This window comes from Rhinopithecus bieti, unplaced genomic scaffold (genome assembly GCF_001698545.2).
Source record: "Rhinopithecus bieti isolate Rb0 unplaced genomic scaffold, ASM169854v2 scaffold_12086, whole genome shotgun sequence".
NCBI classification, from domain to species: domain Eukaryota; kingdom Metazoa; phylum Chordata; class Mammalia; order Primates; family Cercopithecidae; genus Rhinopithecus; species Rhinopithecus bieti.
In genome coordinates, this window is record NW_016807466.1 from 2,672,088 (window position 1) to 2,684,168 (window position 12,081).

The window sequence follows — 12,081 nt, forward strand, 5'->3', positions numbered from 1 at the left end:
CGCCCAGGCTGGAGTGCAGTGGCCGGATCTCAGCTCACTGCAAGCTCCGCCTCCCAGGTTTACGCCATTCTCCTGCCTCAGCCTCCCGAGTAGCTGGGACTACAGGCGCCCGCCACCTCGCCCGGCTAGTTTTTGTATTTTTAGTAGAGACGGGGTTTCACCGTGTTAGCCAGGATGGTCTCGATCTCCTGACCTCGTGATCCGCCTGTCTCGGCCTCCCAAAGTGCTGGGATTACAGGCTTGAGCCACCGCGCCCGGCCGTTTTTTGTATTTTTTAGTAGAGAAGGGGTTTCGCCGTGTTAGCCAGGATGGTCTGGATCTCCTGACTTGGTGATCCGCCCATTTCGGCCTCCCAAAGTGCTGGGATTACAGGCTTGAGCCACCGCGCCCGGCCCATCTTTGGTATTTTTTCCTACCTATCCTGCTGGGTGCTGCAGTTCGCATGATGGCTCTGAACAAACAGTGAGGCTGCAAGAAGACAGCAGCAGATACCATTGTTTGCCAGACCTTCCTGTGACCTACCATCTGCCTCTGTTCAAGAGAAAGGGAAAGGTTGCCCCAGAGGCGAGTTTGCAGTTGGGAGACACTGCTTTAACTTGGTGGTCCAGGCCAGACTCGCCAAGAGTCAGTTTACTAGACCCATTCCAGCCCCTTGAAGTTTCTCTGTAACACTTACCAAGACAATAATATGGGGAGTTATTTTTAATCCTTGTGATGTATTTACGATCTACCCATATTATAGTTCTTTTGAAATGGTTTGACTCTAGCAGTGGCAATGTGTGGTAAAAGTGATTTGTTGAAATGTTTTCAATTTCTGAAACATCAGTTAAAATGAAGAAAAGTTCACATTTATTGAGCACCTACAACAGGAGCTTTCACAGATGTTCTCATTTGTGTTCCACAGTAATCCCTGGCAGTTGCTAACGTAATTAATTCCCATTCCATAGAGGAGGAACTTGATGCCATAACCCATATGCCTTCCCTAGGATATTAAGAGGGACGGAGGTAGACTTGACATGGTCCTCAGTGTTCTTTCCATTGTAGCATACCCAGGCGTGTTGCTTTCTTCAGCTTTGGTCTACAGTTATTTATACAGAGACCTTCATGTTTCATAAATTATTAACCCTTAACAATAGAACAAAAACATTTTACAGATGTGACTCTGGGCCTCTTGGTTACATTTGACCAGCTGAGAGCTGCACCTGTGGCTGTACCAACCACTCCTGTTGCTTTCTTCTGTTTCCTAAAAGAAGAAAGGAATTGCTGCCCTTTGTTAGGCCTTTTCTGTCTGCCAGATACAATGTCTATGTGGATTTTTCTCAGTCCTCGTGAAAGCTCCACAACATAGGTACAGATAAGGAACCTGGGGTTCAGGTTAAAGTGATTTGTCAATGTGACACAGCTAGTAAGTGGCAGCACCAGGATTCGCCCGTGTCTCTGAATGCCTCCCTGTATTAGTCCGTCCTCACACTGCTAATAAAGACATACTGGAGACTGGGTAATTTATAAAGGAAAGAGGTTTAATTGACTCATCATTCCACATGACTGTGGAGTCCTCACAATCATGGTGGAAGGCGAAGGGGAAGCAAGACACGTCTTACATGGTGGCAGGCGAGAGAGAGCTTGTGTAGGGGAATTCCCCTTTATAAAACCATCAGACCTTGTGAGACGTATTCACTATCATGAAAACAGCATGAGAAAGACCCACCCCCATGATTCAGTTACCTCCACCAAGGCCCTCCCACAACACGTGGGAATTGTGAGAGCTGCAATTCAAGATGAGATTTGGATGGGGACACAGCCAAACCTTTTCATTCCCCATGTTCACTCACCCTAGTGTCCTGATAGGAACCTTTGCTAAAAGCTGTTGTCTGAAGGGGGAAAATCTTCTGGGCTTGGTTCAGAAAATATTCTACCACAGTTTAGAGAGTCAAGCACATAAGTGCTTTTATGCCATCAGGTGAGTGCATTTTCTATGATCCTATTCAAATAAATATTACATAATGTGTTTTTCCCCCAGATCGGCCATGGATATGGAACATTCCTTATGTCAAAGCACCGGATACGCATGGGAACATGTGGGTGCCCTCCTGAGAATCTTGAGGCACTGTGAAATTTAAGTGTAAGACATTGAGCCACAAACATGGAATCTCTTCTTTGTACTGGATGTTCACTTCCCTTAAAGTCTTACTTGTACCCCTACAAAATCTGCAAAGGTCACTCTGATGAATGGATGTTGGTTATACTTTTAATGGACATTAACATTCTCAATAAAAAAAAGTATTATTTTCTTAATTCACTTTTATATGTTTTGGAAAGAAAACTAGTGAACTTCTCTATGCTAAAAATATGTACTGGTTGAGTATCCCCTGTCTGAAATGCTTGGGACCAGAAATGTTTCAGATTTTGGATTTTTTTGAATTTTGGAATATTTGCAAATGCATAATGAGATATCTTGGGGACCCAAATCCAAACACAGAATTCATTTATGTTTCATATACACCTTATAGACAATAACCTAAAGGTGATTTTATATATTTTAAGTAATTTTATGCATGAAACAAAGTTTTGACAGCCTTTTGACCGTGATTCATCACATGAGGTCAGGCATGGAAATTTTCACTTGGAGCATCATGTCAGCACTCAAAAAGTTTTGGATCTTGGAGCATTTCAGATTTTCAGATTAGGGATGCTCAGCCTGTATAGATATAAAATTATCGTCACAGTGACTTAGAATCTCTTGGTGCTGTCAGCTGTTGGGAACTGAAGATTGACTTTGTGCTTCCACCCTCCATCCAGAAAGGCACCCTTCATTCCAGGAAAGGCATTCTTCATTACCCAGGAAGAACGTGATCATTTCCTTTTTCACCCATGCCCTCTCTCAGCTTTCTGAGTACGTCTTGTGGGGTCGCTGGAGGTGATCCTAGGGGATGCCCGTAGGATCTGTCTCGGAGACTGATGTGCCATTTCAGCCCCCTGCAGCTAAGAATTGTATTGACTGTCCTCATAGCAGCTTTTCATAGCTTTCAGCTTCAGCTTTACGAGGCTTCTCTCTCCCTGGCACCCTGCTGGCTGCCTCACTGCTTAGTCCCACCAAACCCAAACACCTGCCCAGGGTAAATGAGTGTCTCTTCTATCCCCAGAAATTTCCGAGAGAACAGCTCATAGAAACATCCAAAGCACACAAGTATTTTGGGAAAAATCGTAAAAGGTGACTTAATTTGGTGCCTTAAATTCACCAGTGAGGAAGCTAAGGCCTAGAAGGTTAAGGATGTCCCCAGGGTCACACAGCCAGCTGGGCTCAGAGCTTCAGTGTCTTTGTGCTTTGTGTGCATTGCGTTCTCCCTAGGGTGCTTTAGACCTTGTTTGTTTTCTTCTGCATGAGGCTGATTTCCAGTTTGTCATCAACCTCTTTATCTTATAATTTAAAAGGATAGAGTTGAATGTTAGTCTTGAAAGATTGGCTAAAGTAGTCTTTGAAATGTTCCTCAGAGGCCTAGGATTTTCCAAAAGTACCTTAGGAACCTTGTAGGCTGCGGTGGGGGTGTGGCGATAAAGGAGGAGGCAGGGAGACAGGGCTGCAGGGCCTCCCACCTTCCAACAGACAAGCTCTGCTTTACCTGTTTTACATACTGGGATTCTGTAAAGGATATTATCTGGGGTTTTGTATGTATTTGTCTGTGTTCAGCTTTTTAAAAATAAACTTGAAAAGCTACTGAATTAATTTAACCAGTTTATTTTGCAGGTAAGAAAAACTAAGCCTTAAACCTTTTGTGACCCTACCCTCTATGTACAAAACATTCCAACTCAACATCAGATGAGCCCAACAGCCATACAAGGAAACAGGGAGAGCCAGGGGCTGGTAGTGAAAGCTGGCATCATGGTGGGGCTGGCCCTGCAGTTTAATCCGAGCGTCCAAAGGACTGTGGCAAAGAATGTGATTCTCACCATGCACTGGTCCCACCCAGGTTGGGGCAGGGGCAGCATAGGCTTCTGGGTAGTGCCAGGCAAGCCTCGAAGTCAGCAGGGCATCCTCATCACAGCTGCAGTCAGTTGGCCTGCTCTGGAGCAGGACCCAGCTAATGAAGACAATGGTGGCAGATTGACAGCTAGACGATGACTGTGTGGGGTCACATGGGTACCTTGCTTATCTGATTCACATAACAGCACAAGGAGGCGGATTGGCAAAGTGGGTCAGAGCTCAGAGCTGGAGTCAGGTGGCCAGGGTTTGAACCTCAGCTCTGCCACTTACTGGCTGTGCAGCCTAGACCAAGTTATGTAACTTCTCTGTGCCAGGGTCCCCCACCTACAAAATGAAGGAGGTGGTAATAATACCCTTTGTACAGGGTTGATGTGTCTGGTGACTTAGTACATGTAAAGTGTTAAGCCACACCTGCACAGCATGAAAATAGTACAAGTGCTTGCTGCTGTCACTGTTACAGGTAGGTCATTAGGATTGTCTATATTTTCCAGAAGGAAATTCAAAAGGTAAAATGCTTGTCCAAGGTCATGCTTCTAGAAAATGTGCTTTAGCAGCACCTGAACTCAGGTCAGACAGCACCCAAAGCCTCTTCTGCTAACTGCTGAACTGTACAACCAGAGCTCCAGGGCAGTGTGGTAGGCTATATGTAAGGAGATGGACTGTTTTTCCCCCAATCTATTGTGGATAACATTTTTAGAATATAAAGTCAAGTGCTTGGATTGTCTCAACACTGTCAATTGCTATGGAAGTTTCTGAATGCTTGCTTTGACTTTCTGAACTCAGCACCAGCCGGCCTTGCTGAGTCTCCATTTCCAAATGGGCCCTCCCAGGCCTAGAGGAGTACTACTCTAAGTCTGGCAGTAGTACTCACACTTGGAATAGTATTCCTCTAGGCCCTGGGGGGCCCACTTGGAAATGGAGAGAGAAGTTCTGCAGGATGGGCTGAATAGATAACATTGAAGTCACATTAGGGAAAGTCATGGTCAAGGAGTTTACACTTGGTGGGTGTCCAGGCCCAACCCCTGACAACAGTGCTGTGCCCCTTGCCAAGCTGAGGGGCCTAGGGAAGGGCAGGGCTGAGCCAGGCCACTGGGGGTAGGGTCACTACCCTGTGCTTTCTGGCACAGCTGATGGCACACATGGGAAGTAAAGTAACTCCCCAAGAATAATCAAAAACACGTGGGAACACAGAAAACAAGCAGTTCTACTCAGAGGTCTTTTCTTTTTTTTCTTTTTTTTTTTGGGGGGGGGGGGGGGGGGGGGGACTGACCACAGCATGCCTAATGTTTTTGAGGAAACTGTGCTTCTATCATTCTCCCATTGAGGTTTAACAGTTACTTCTCCCTAACTGAGGAAACCCTCACCTCTGCTCTGTTGGCATGAAGCTGCATGCCCCTGATTTGGAAGGCTGTATTTTTCCACCTAACAGTAACAGCTTATGTTTCCTGAGTTCTTCCAGTGTTTCAGTGCCTGTGCCTGAGTGCTTTACACTTAATCCTCCCATCAGCCTCCTGAAGAATATACCATTATTAGCCCTATTTTCCTTCTTTCCTTTTTTCTTTTCTTTTTTGGATAGAGTCTTGCTCTGTCACCCAGGGTGGAGTGCAGTGGCACAATCCCAGCTCACTGCAACCTCCACCCCCCAGGTTCAAATGATTCTCCCAAGTAGCTGGGACCACAGGCACCTGCCACCACGCCCAGCTAATTTTTGTATTTTTAGTAGAGACGGGCTTTTGCCATGTTGCCCAGGCTGGTCTTGAACTCCTGAGCTCAAGCCATCCGCCTGGTTAGGCCTCCCAAAGTGCTGGGATTACAAGCATAAGCCACCATGCCCAGCCTTATTAGACCTATTTTACAGATGAGGAAACTGAGGTTCAAGGGAGTTAAATAACTTAAAGTCCCCGGTAAGCAATGGAACCAAGACTGCTGTCTCGAAAGTGCACACCTTCCTGCAGCGCACTCCACACAAGTTGAGCTTGGTTTTCCTGGATTCTTTAGTGGAAGTTATATATTTATCCCTAATATAAATTACGTGATTTCCAGTGTGAATATGGTACTAACTCCATATTATGCCTAGGTCAGATCATCTTACAAAATCTTTGACAAATTTTCCAAGTTTAGTAGCCTACTTATTTCAGACAAATCCAGGACAAAAGAGTACCATAAACTGTACAATTTCTTATTGTGTTTCTATCAACTAGTAAGTTAGGTGGCCATTGCTTATATAATAGGATTCACACATCCAAAAAATGAGAGATGAAAGATGGTCTGTGGCCATATGCTCCTGGGAATGACAGCAATGACATGACCAAAGCCTACGTGGAGGCTGGTGATCAACTCTGAGCCTGGTCTGTGTCCACTGGTCCTTGAGCATTAACATTGGCCAGCCAGCACGGAGCGCTTTGTGCCAGGAACTCTTCTATGTGTTTTGTGTTTATTTAATTTTCATAACCTTATCAAAGACGTACTGTTATTATCCCCATTTACAGACAGAAAAATTAGTTATTTTTGAAAAGTCGCATAGCTGGCAAGTGGCGGAGCTGGAATTTGAACCCAGGCATTTTAGCTCCAGAGTCATCCTATACTGCTGTGAGGATCCAGGCAGCAGATGTTCCCAAGGTCCAGCCAAGGGGCAGGCTTTGAGATATGGTTTGGCTGTGTCCCCACCCAAATCTCATCTTGAATTGTAGCTCCCATAATACCCACATGTCGTGGGAGGGACCTGGTGGGAGGTAACTGAATCATGGGGGCAGGTTTTTCCCATGCTCTTCTTGTAATAGTGAATAAGTCTCATGAGAACTAATGGTTTTATAAATGGGAGTTTCCCTGCACGTGCTCTCTTCCCTGCCACCATGTTAAGATGTGCTTCTCCACCATCTGCCATGATTGTGAGGCCTCCCCAGCCACGTGGAACTGTGAGTCCATTAAACCTCTTTTTCTTTATAAATTACCCAGTCTCGGGTATTTTTTCATAGCAGTATGAAAATGGACTAATACACTTGGCATATGTGGTATGTAACTATATATACAAAACTGGGTACGCCTTCATCCACTGTAACAGCAAATCATGGTCGACGTGACAGAACCAACTAGCAGCACATAAAGTCACCCACTAAATGTCGCATCAATATGCAGGACTGAGCCACTGAATTATTAAAGCCAGACCTGCAGGTAGAGTGGGCTCCTTTCAGGTAAGAGCATCAAGGGCTGAACGCTTTGCACTGTTAAGTATGATCTATTAAATTTTCTGAAACCCACCGTTTTTTTTGACTCACTAGGTCTAAAGCACAGCGCTGGAGGAATGAGGCCAATGTCAGAAGAGAAGGCAGCATGGGAGATACCAGAGATGGGGAGGGCAAGAGGCAGCCCACAGTAGCGGGTGGTAGGTGGTGTGCAGACACAGGGCAGAGCCTGCAAGTCTTGGTGCAACTCCTTTCCCATATTTCACAGAGTTCCAATCAAGTCTGTTTTAAAGCAGAATTCAATTGATGTGTATAAATTATATTTCATTCACAGTAGGCCTAGAAGAAGCTCCGCAGTCTGACCAACTTTATGGTTCATGTATCTAAGGCACGTTTCAGTGTCTCCTGTTCCCTTTGTAGCAAGGTTTTCTTTTTTTTTTTTTTTTTTTTGTTTTTTTTTTTTTTTTTTTTGTTTGGATGACGGAGTCTCGCTTCTGTCGGGCCCAAGCTGCGGAGTTGCAGGTGGCCGGATCTCAGCTCACTGCAATCTCCGCCTCCCGGCTTCACGCCATTCTTCCTGCCTTCAGCCTCCCGAGCTAGGCTGGGACTGAAGGCGCGCCGCCACCTTCGCCCGGCTAGTTTTTGTACTTCTTTGTAGAGACGGGGTTTCACCGTGGTTAGCGCAGGTTGGTCTCGAGTCTCCTGACCTTGGTGATCCGGCCCCGCCTCGGGCCCCTCCCAGAAGTGCTTGGTACTACAGGTGGTTGAGGCCCCACGGCAGCCGGGGCCGTAGCAAGGTTTTCAAGAGGCCCTCGCACTTTTTTTTTTTTTTAAGAGGGAATGGAATCTTGCTCTATCACCCAGGCTGGGAGTGCTTCATGGCCCGATCATCACTCACTGTAGGCCTCAAGCCCCAGTCCTCCCCACCTCAGCCTGACCAGTAGCTGGGCATTACAGGCACAGCCACCACACCCTGGCGTCCGCATTTTTGGGCTTTTATTTAAGAACTGGAAGGCATCTGGATCAGTCTCGCTTTTTTCAATACACACAAGAGAAGCTTAGAAAGGAAGGCACAAGGCCCGGAAATTGCCATCCATGCGGGCATTTTATATGGGTAACTCAAATCATTCAAATTTTATAATCATAGTAATTTGCTATATACATCTTCACGACAATGGGGGCCACGCGTGAACTATCTTCATTTTTTTGGTTGTGTGGTATATAGGAGGGGGAAAAATAAGGCTTCAGGCGTTACACAGCTGGTTAATGATACACGATCTGTGCCCCCTCATTTGAGGGGCGTGCTAAGTCTTGTCCGTAGCTAAGCCAATGCTATCCCGTTCTGGGGACCTGGGAGGACATAGATGATGCTATGTATATGCCCTGGATGGCCTGTTTGTTATACGTTCTTTAGAAGTCCCTTAACATACTAACTGAATACTGATTTTGTTCTCCAGTTGATAATTGGACTTTGACTAAAATTTGTAAAAGCACCCTCAAATGGTTTGCTGTTCAAGTATTTTATGAATTATTTTATGAAAGAACATTAGGTTTCGTTTTATAGTTCAGAAGACCAGGGTTAATTAATTTGTACCAATAACCAAGAGACTGAACCAAAAGTCTCGACCACTTGTGTTGGACCAGGGAATCCCTAATGTAACAGACCTCGTCTCCGACTTTAGCTCTGCTTTCCAAGAATATGGGCAGGCATTACTCAAGCAAGCTCTCCACACGTGCAGGCCCAAATTCCCCTCATGGCGCTAGGGAATCCCATCTCTCCTTCCAGCTCCACAGCCCCAGCAAAGTCCCTGGACACATGGGATTGGCCGTCTTGATCACAAGTCCGTTCCTGGATCCCAAGATTACTCCAGATCCTGGGGGCTTGCCCCTGATGGGTGAGGGAGGAGCAGATAGGAAGTTGTCCAAAGGGGGTGGGAACAATGCCCTGGATGTCTCCTCCAGGGTGAGACAGTGTTTCTAAGGTGACCTATACTATTGCCACCACAGAAACCTTATGCCTCTTAAATAATTTGTGCAAACTTGTAGATTATGTGAAAAGCAAAAGGAAACCAAGTAGAGAAATATTTTTTTAAAGTTTCTTGAAAAGCCGCATAAATTAGTGAACCCTTGTGTCCTACAACAGTGGATTTTTTTAAACTATCGGGTCACCACCCTTTTAGGAATCCTGAAATCCAAATTTATAGGGTCATGTGACCATCACTTTCTGTTTTTTGAGTCAGGTCAGCACTGGTCGCCAGGCTGGAGAGGTGCGAAATTCAATTTAAAGAATGACCAGCACTTTCTGTTTTTTTTTCCTTGAGACAGGGTCAGCACTGTCCCCCAGGCTGTAGTGCAGTGGTGCAATCATAACTCACTGCAGCCTTGACCTTCCAAGCTCAAACAATTCTCCTGCCTCAGCCTCCCGAGTAGCTGGGACTACAGGCACACACCACCACACCCAGCTAATTTTTTGGTTGTTTTTTTTTTTTTTTGGTTTTTTTTTTGGTTTTTTTTTTTTTAGTAGTGACAAGGTTTTGCCATATTGCCCAGGCTGGTCTGGAACTCCTGGAGTGAGCCACTGTGCTCACTCTATGACCAGCACTTTTTAATGAAAATATCTGTGTGTAGCATACAATAGACGGATTTTTGCTTCAATTTACATATCTATGTGTGTGTTTCTTTCCAGGTTCCCTCATTCATCCACCCTGAATGAAGACAGATACTCACCTGGTCATGGCCTGAGATCTGACCGAAGCCTGAGAGGTGACTCAGCCACAAAACACTCAGGGTTCATTAGAATTGTCTAGTCCCAGCTCTGCTTCCTCCAAGCTGTGAGACCTCGAAGCACTGCAGGAACGCCTCTGAGTCTTCCTGTTCTCATTTGAAGGACAGGACTAATACTTGTCCTTCCTGCCTCATGGGGTTGTTATAAGGATCAAATGAAGTGGTGCTCTTGACCAGTGGCAAGAACTTCGAAATGTGGGTTGTAATGATTTGTATTTGTTAGCAGTAAATAAAAGTGCTTGGAACCAACTGGCAGCCTCTGGGGCAATTAAGTGTAGAAAGTAAAACCCATGCTTTTTGGAAACTAGCATTCTTCCATATATATTGCTTCCAGACTACTAAATGGAAGTTGTTTCTGGAAGATGGATAGATTTAAAAATTTTGGCCTTGGAGCCCCTTTTTGCATCCCACAGAAAGGGGCTCCGCTCACAAGGAAGTCTTCATCCCTAGACTGAGCCTCCCAAAAGCACACCCTGAACAACTCTGCAGAGCTAACCACTGTACTTCCTGTCCTGCAAGTACTGTTAGTGATACCTGCTGCCTCCCAGGAAGAAGTGGCAGCATCTGATTGGTGGGGTTGGGGGAATTAGGGAATGCCTGTTAATGTGAACCCCAAGAGTGAGTTGATAGCTGGTGAAGAGGGAGAAGGTAGAGGTGAGGGCCTTTAGGTTGGCGGCTGGGCTTGCCTCACAGTCAGTAAAGCCCCCTCATGCAGAGCCACTCATCTCCTGCTGGGAACCGCTGACCTTTTGGTTCAGATGCCTGATACAAACTCACCGATCTGGGAGGGGAGGATCTGAATGAGTAGAGGAAAGTTACTAGGACAGATAGATTCTAAGGCTTATCTGAAAGGAAGGAAGGAGTTGTGATGTGCTACCTGGGAGGTCCAAGGGAGAAGGGCCTGGGCAGTGTGCACCATTGGTGAGGGTGTGAAAAATGGGCTGGTGACTGGCCACTGAATGGCTTGGGGAGAAGTGGCTGGAGAGAGGGTCACCTGTGTGGTGGGAAGGGTTGGACAAGTGTTTTTAGATGTTATGAGAATGTCTACGTTTGACATGAGAAACTCCTAAGTTTGCAAAGAAAGGATACACAGCCACCTTCCTTTGATATCAGAAACAACATGCTGGGGATTAAAAATAATTACTTGGCCAAGAACCTTACCATTTACCAGAATGCATCCATGCAGTAAATATTTGGGTGTCTATTACATGCCTGGCATGTCCCACTTCACCCACAGGAGGAAGTCCATTTTATAAAAGAAGAAACTGAAGCTCAAAGAAGTATGTGAATCTGTTTGAGGTTTCAGTCTTCTTACAGATGAGAGCAAACTTCTGCTTCTTGTTCTGCTCTAATACCATAGCACCCTCAAGAAATGAGCATCTTTAGTTGTGCTTGGATTGGCAGAATCTGCCTTTAGGTAGAGGAGCTGACTTAATGGCTTTAATGAGCCACTTAACTACTTTCTAGAGACAACCTGGAGATGCTTTTGAAGAGCCCATTCTGAGACCTGGTTCCATTTTTCCATTCCTTCTGTGTCCCTGCCCCAACCCCACCCCAGAACACATTTGGCAGTGAAGGGGCTCCAATTCCTGTTCTTGGGAGTGGTACCCACTTGTGCTCAAAGTAGAATTAAGTGGCTTGAAAGTAAGTGTAAGGATCGGGAGAAGGACTTGACTGCATGAGGGAACTTTTAGAGGTTATAGAAATGTTTCTATCATAATTGTGGCATTGGTAACATTTAACAAAACTTGAATTATATACTAAATTGGTAATTTTTATTGTATGTAAATTATAGTTCAATAAAGCTGATTTTTAAAACACTCAATTTAAGTCCTGATATGTGCATTTGTGGTATGTAAATTCTACATCAGAAAGGAAAAAACTAAACAGTTGTTGAATTCCAGTTAATGATACACATGCTGAAGTATTTAGGGGCCAAGTATATGGATGTCAGCAGTTTACTCTGAAATGCATAAGATGTAAGATATATTAATGGACAAGTAGATACATGATCAAGCAAGTATAGAAAAATTTAATTGTCCAATCTCAGCGGTCAATTTACAAGCTGCCATTGTAAAATTCTTTGATATGTTTGAAAATGTCATTATACAATGTTGGGGAAACCAGGTGACT

At 45.1% G+C, this 12,081-nt stretch overlaps 1 protein-coding gene across 1 annotated transcript in view; it reads left to right on the top strand.

Annotated features, from left to right (window-relative positions):
* The window catches only part of TDP1 (tyrosyl-DNA phosphodiesterase 1), a 96,077-nt gene extending 92,357 nt beyond the window's left edge, over positions 1-3,720 (top strand). The window contains 1 exon segment of the mRNA XM_017882295.1: positions 2,021-3,720. Coding sequence (XP_017737784.1) covers positions 2,021-2,094 — 74 coding nt within the window. The 3' untranslated portion in view covers positions 2,095-3,720.
* Positions 3,721-12,081: the final 8,361 nt, after the last annotated feature.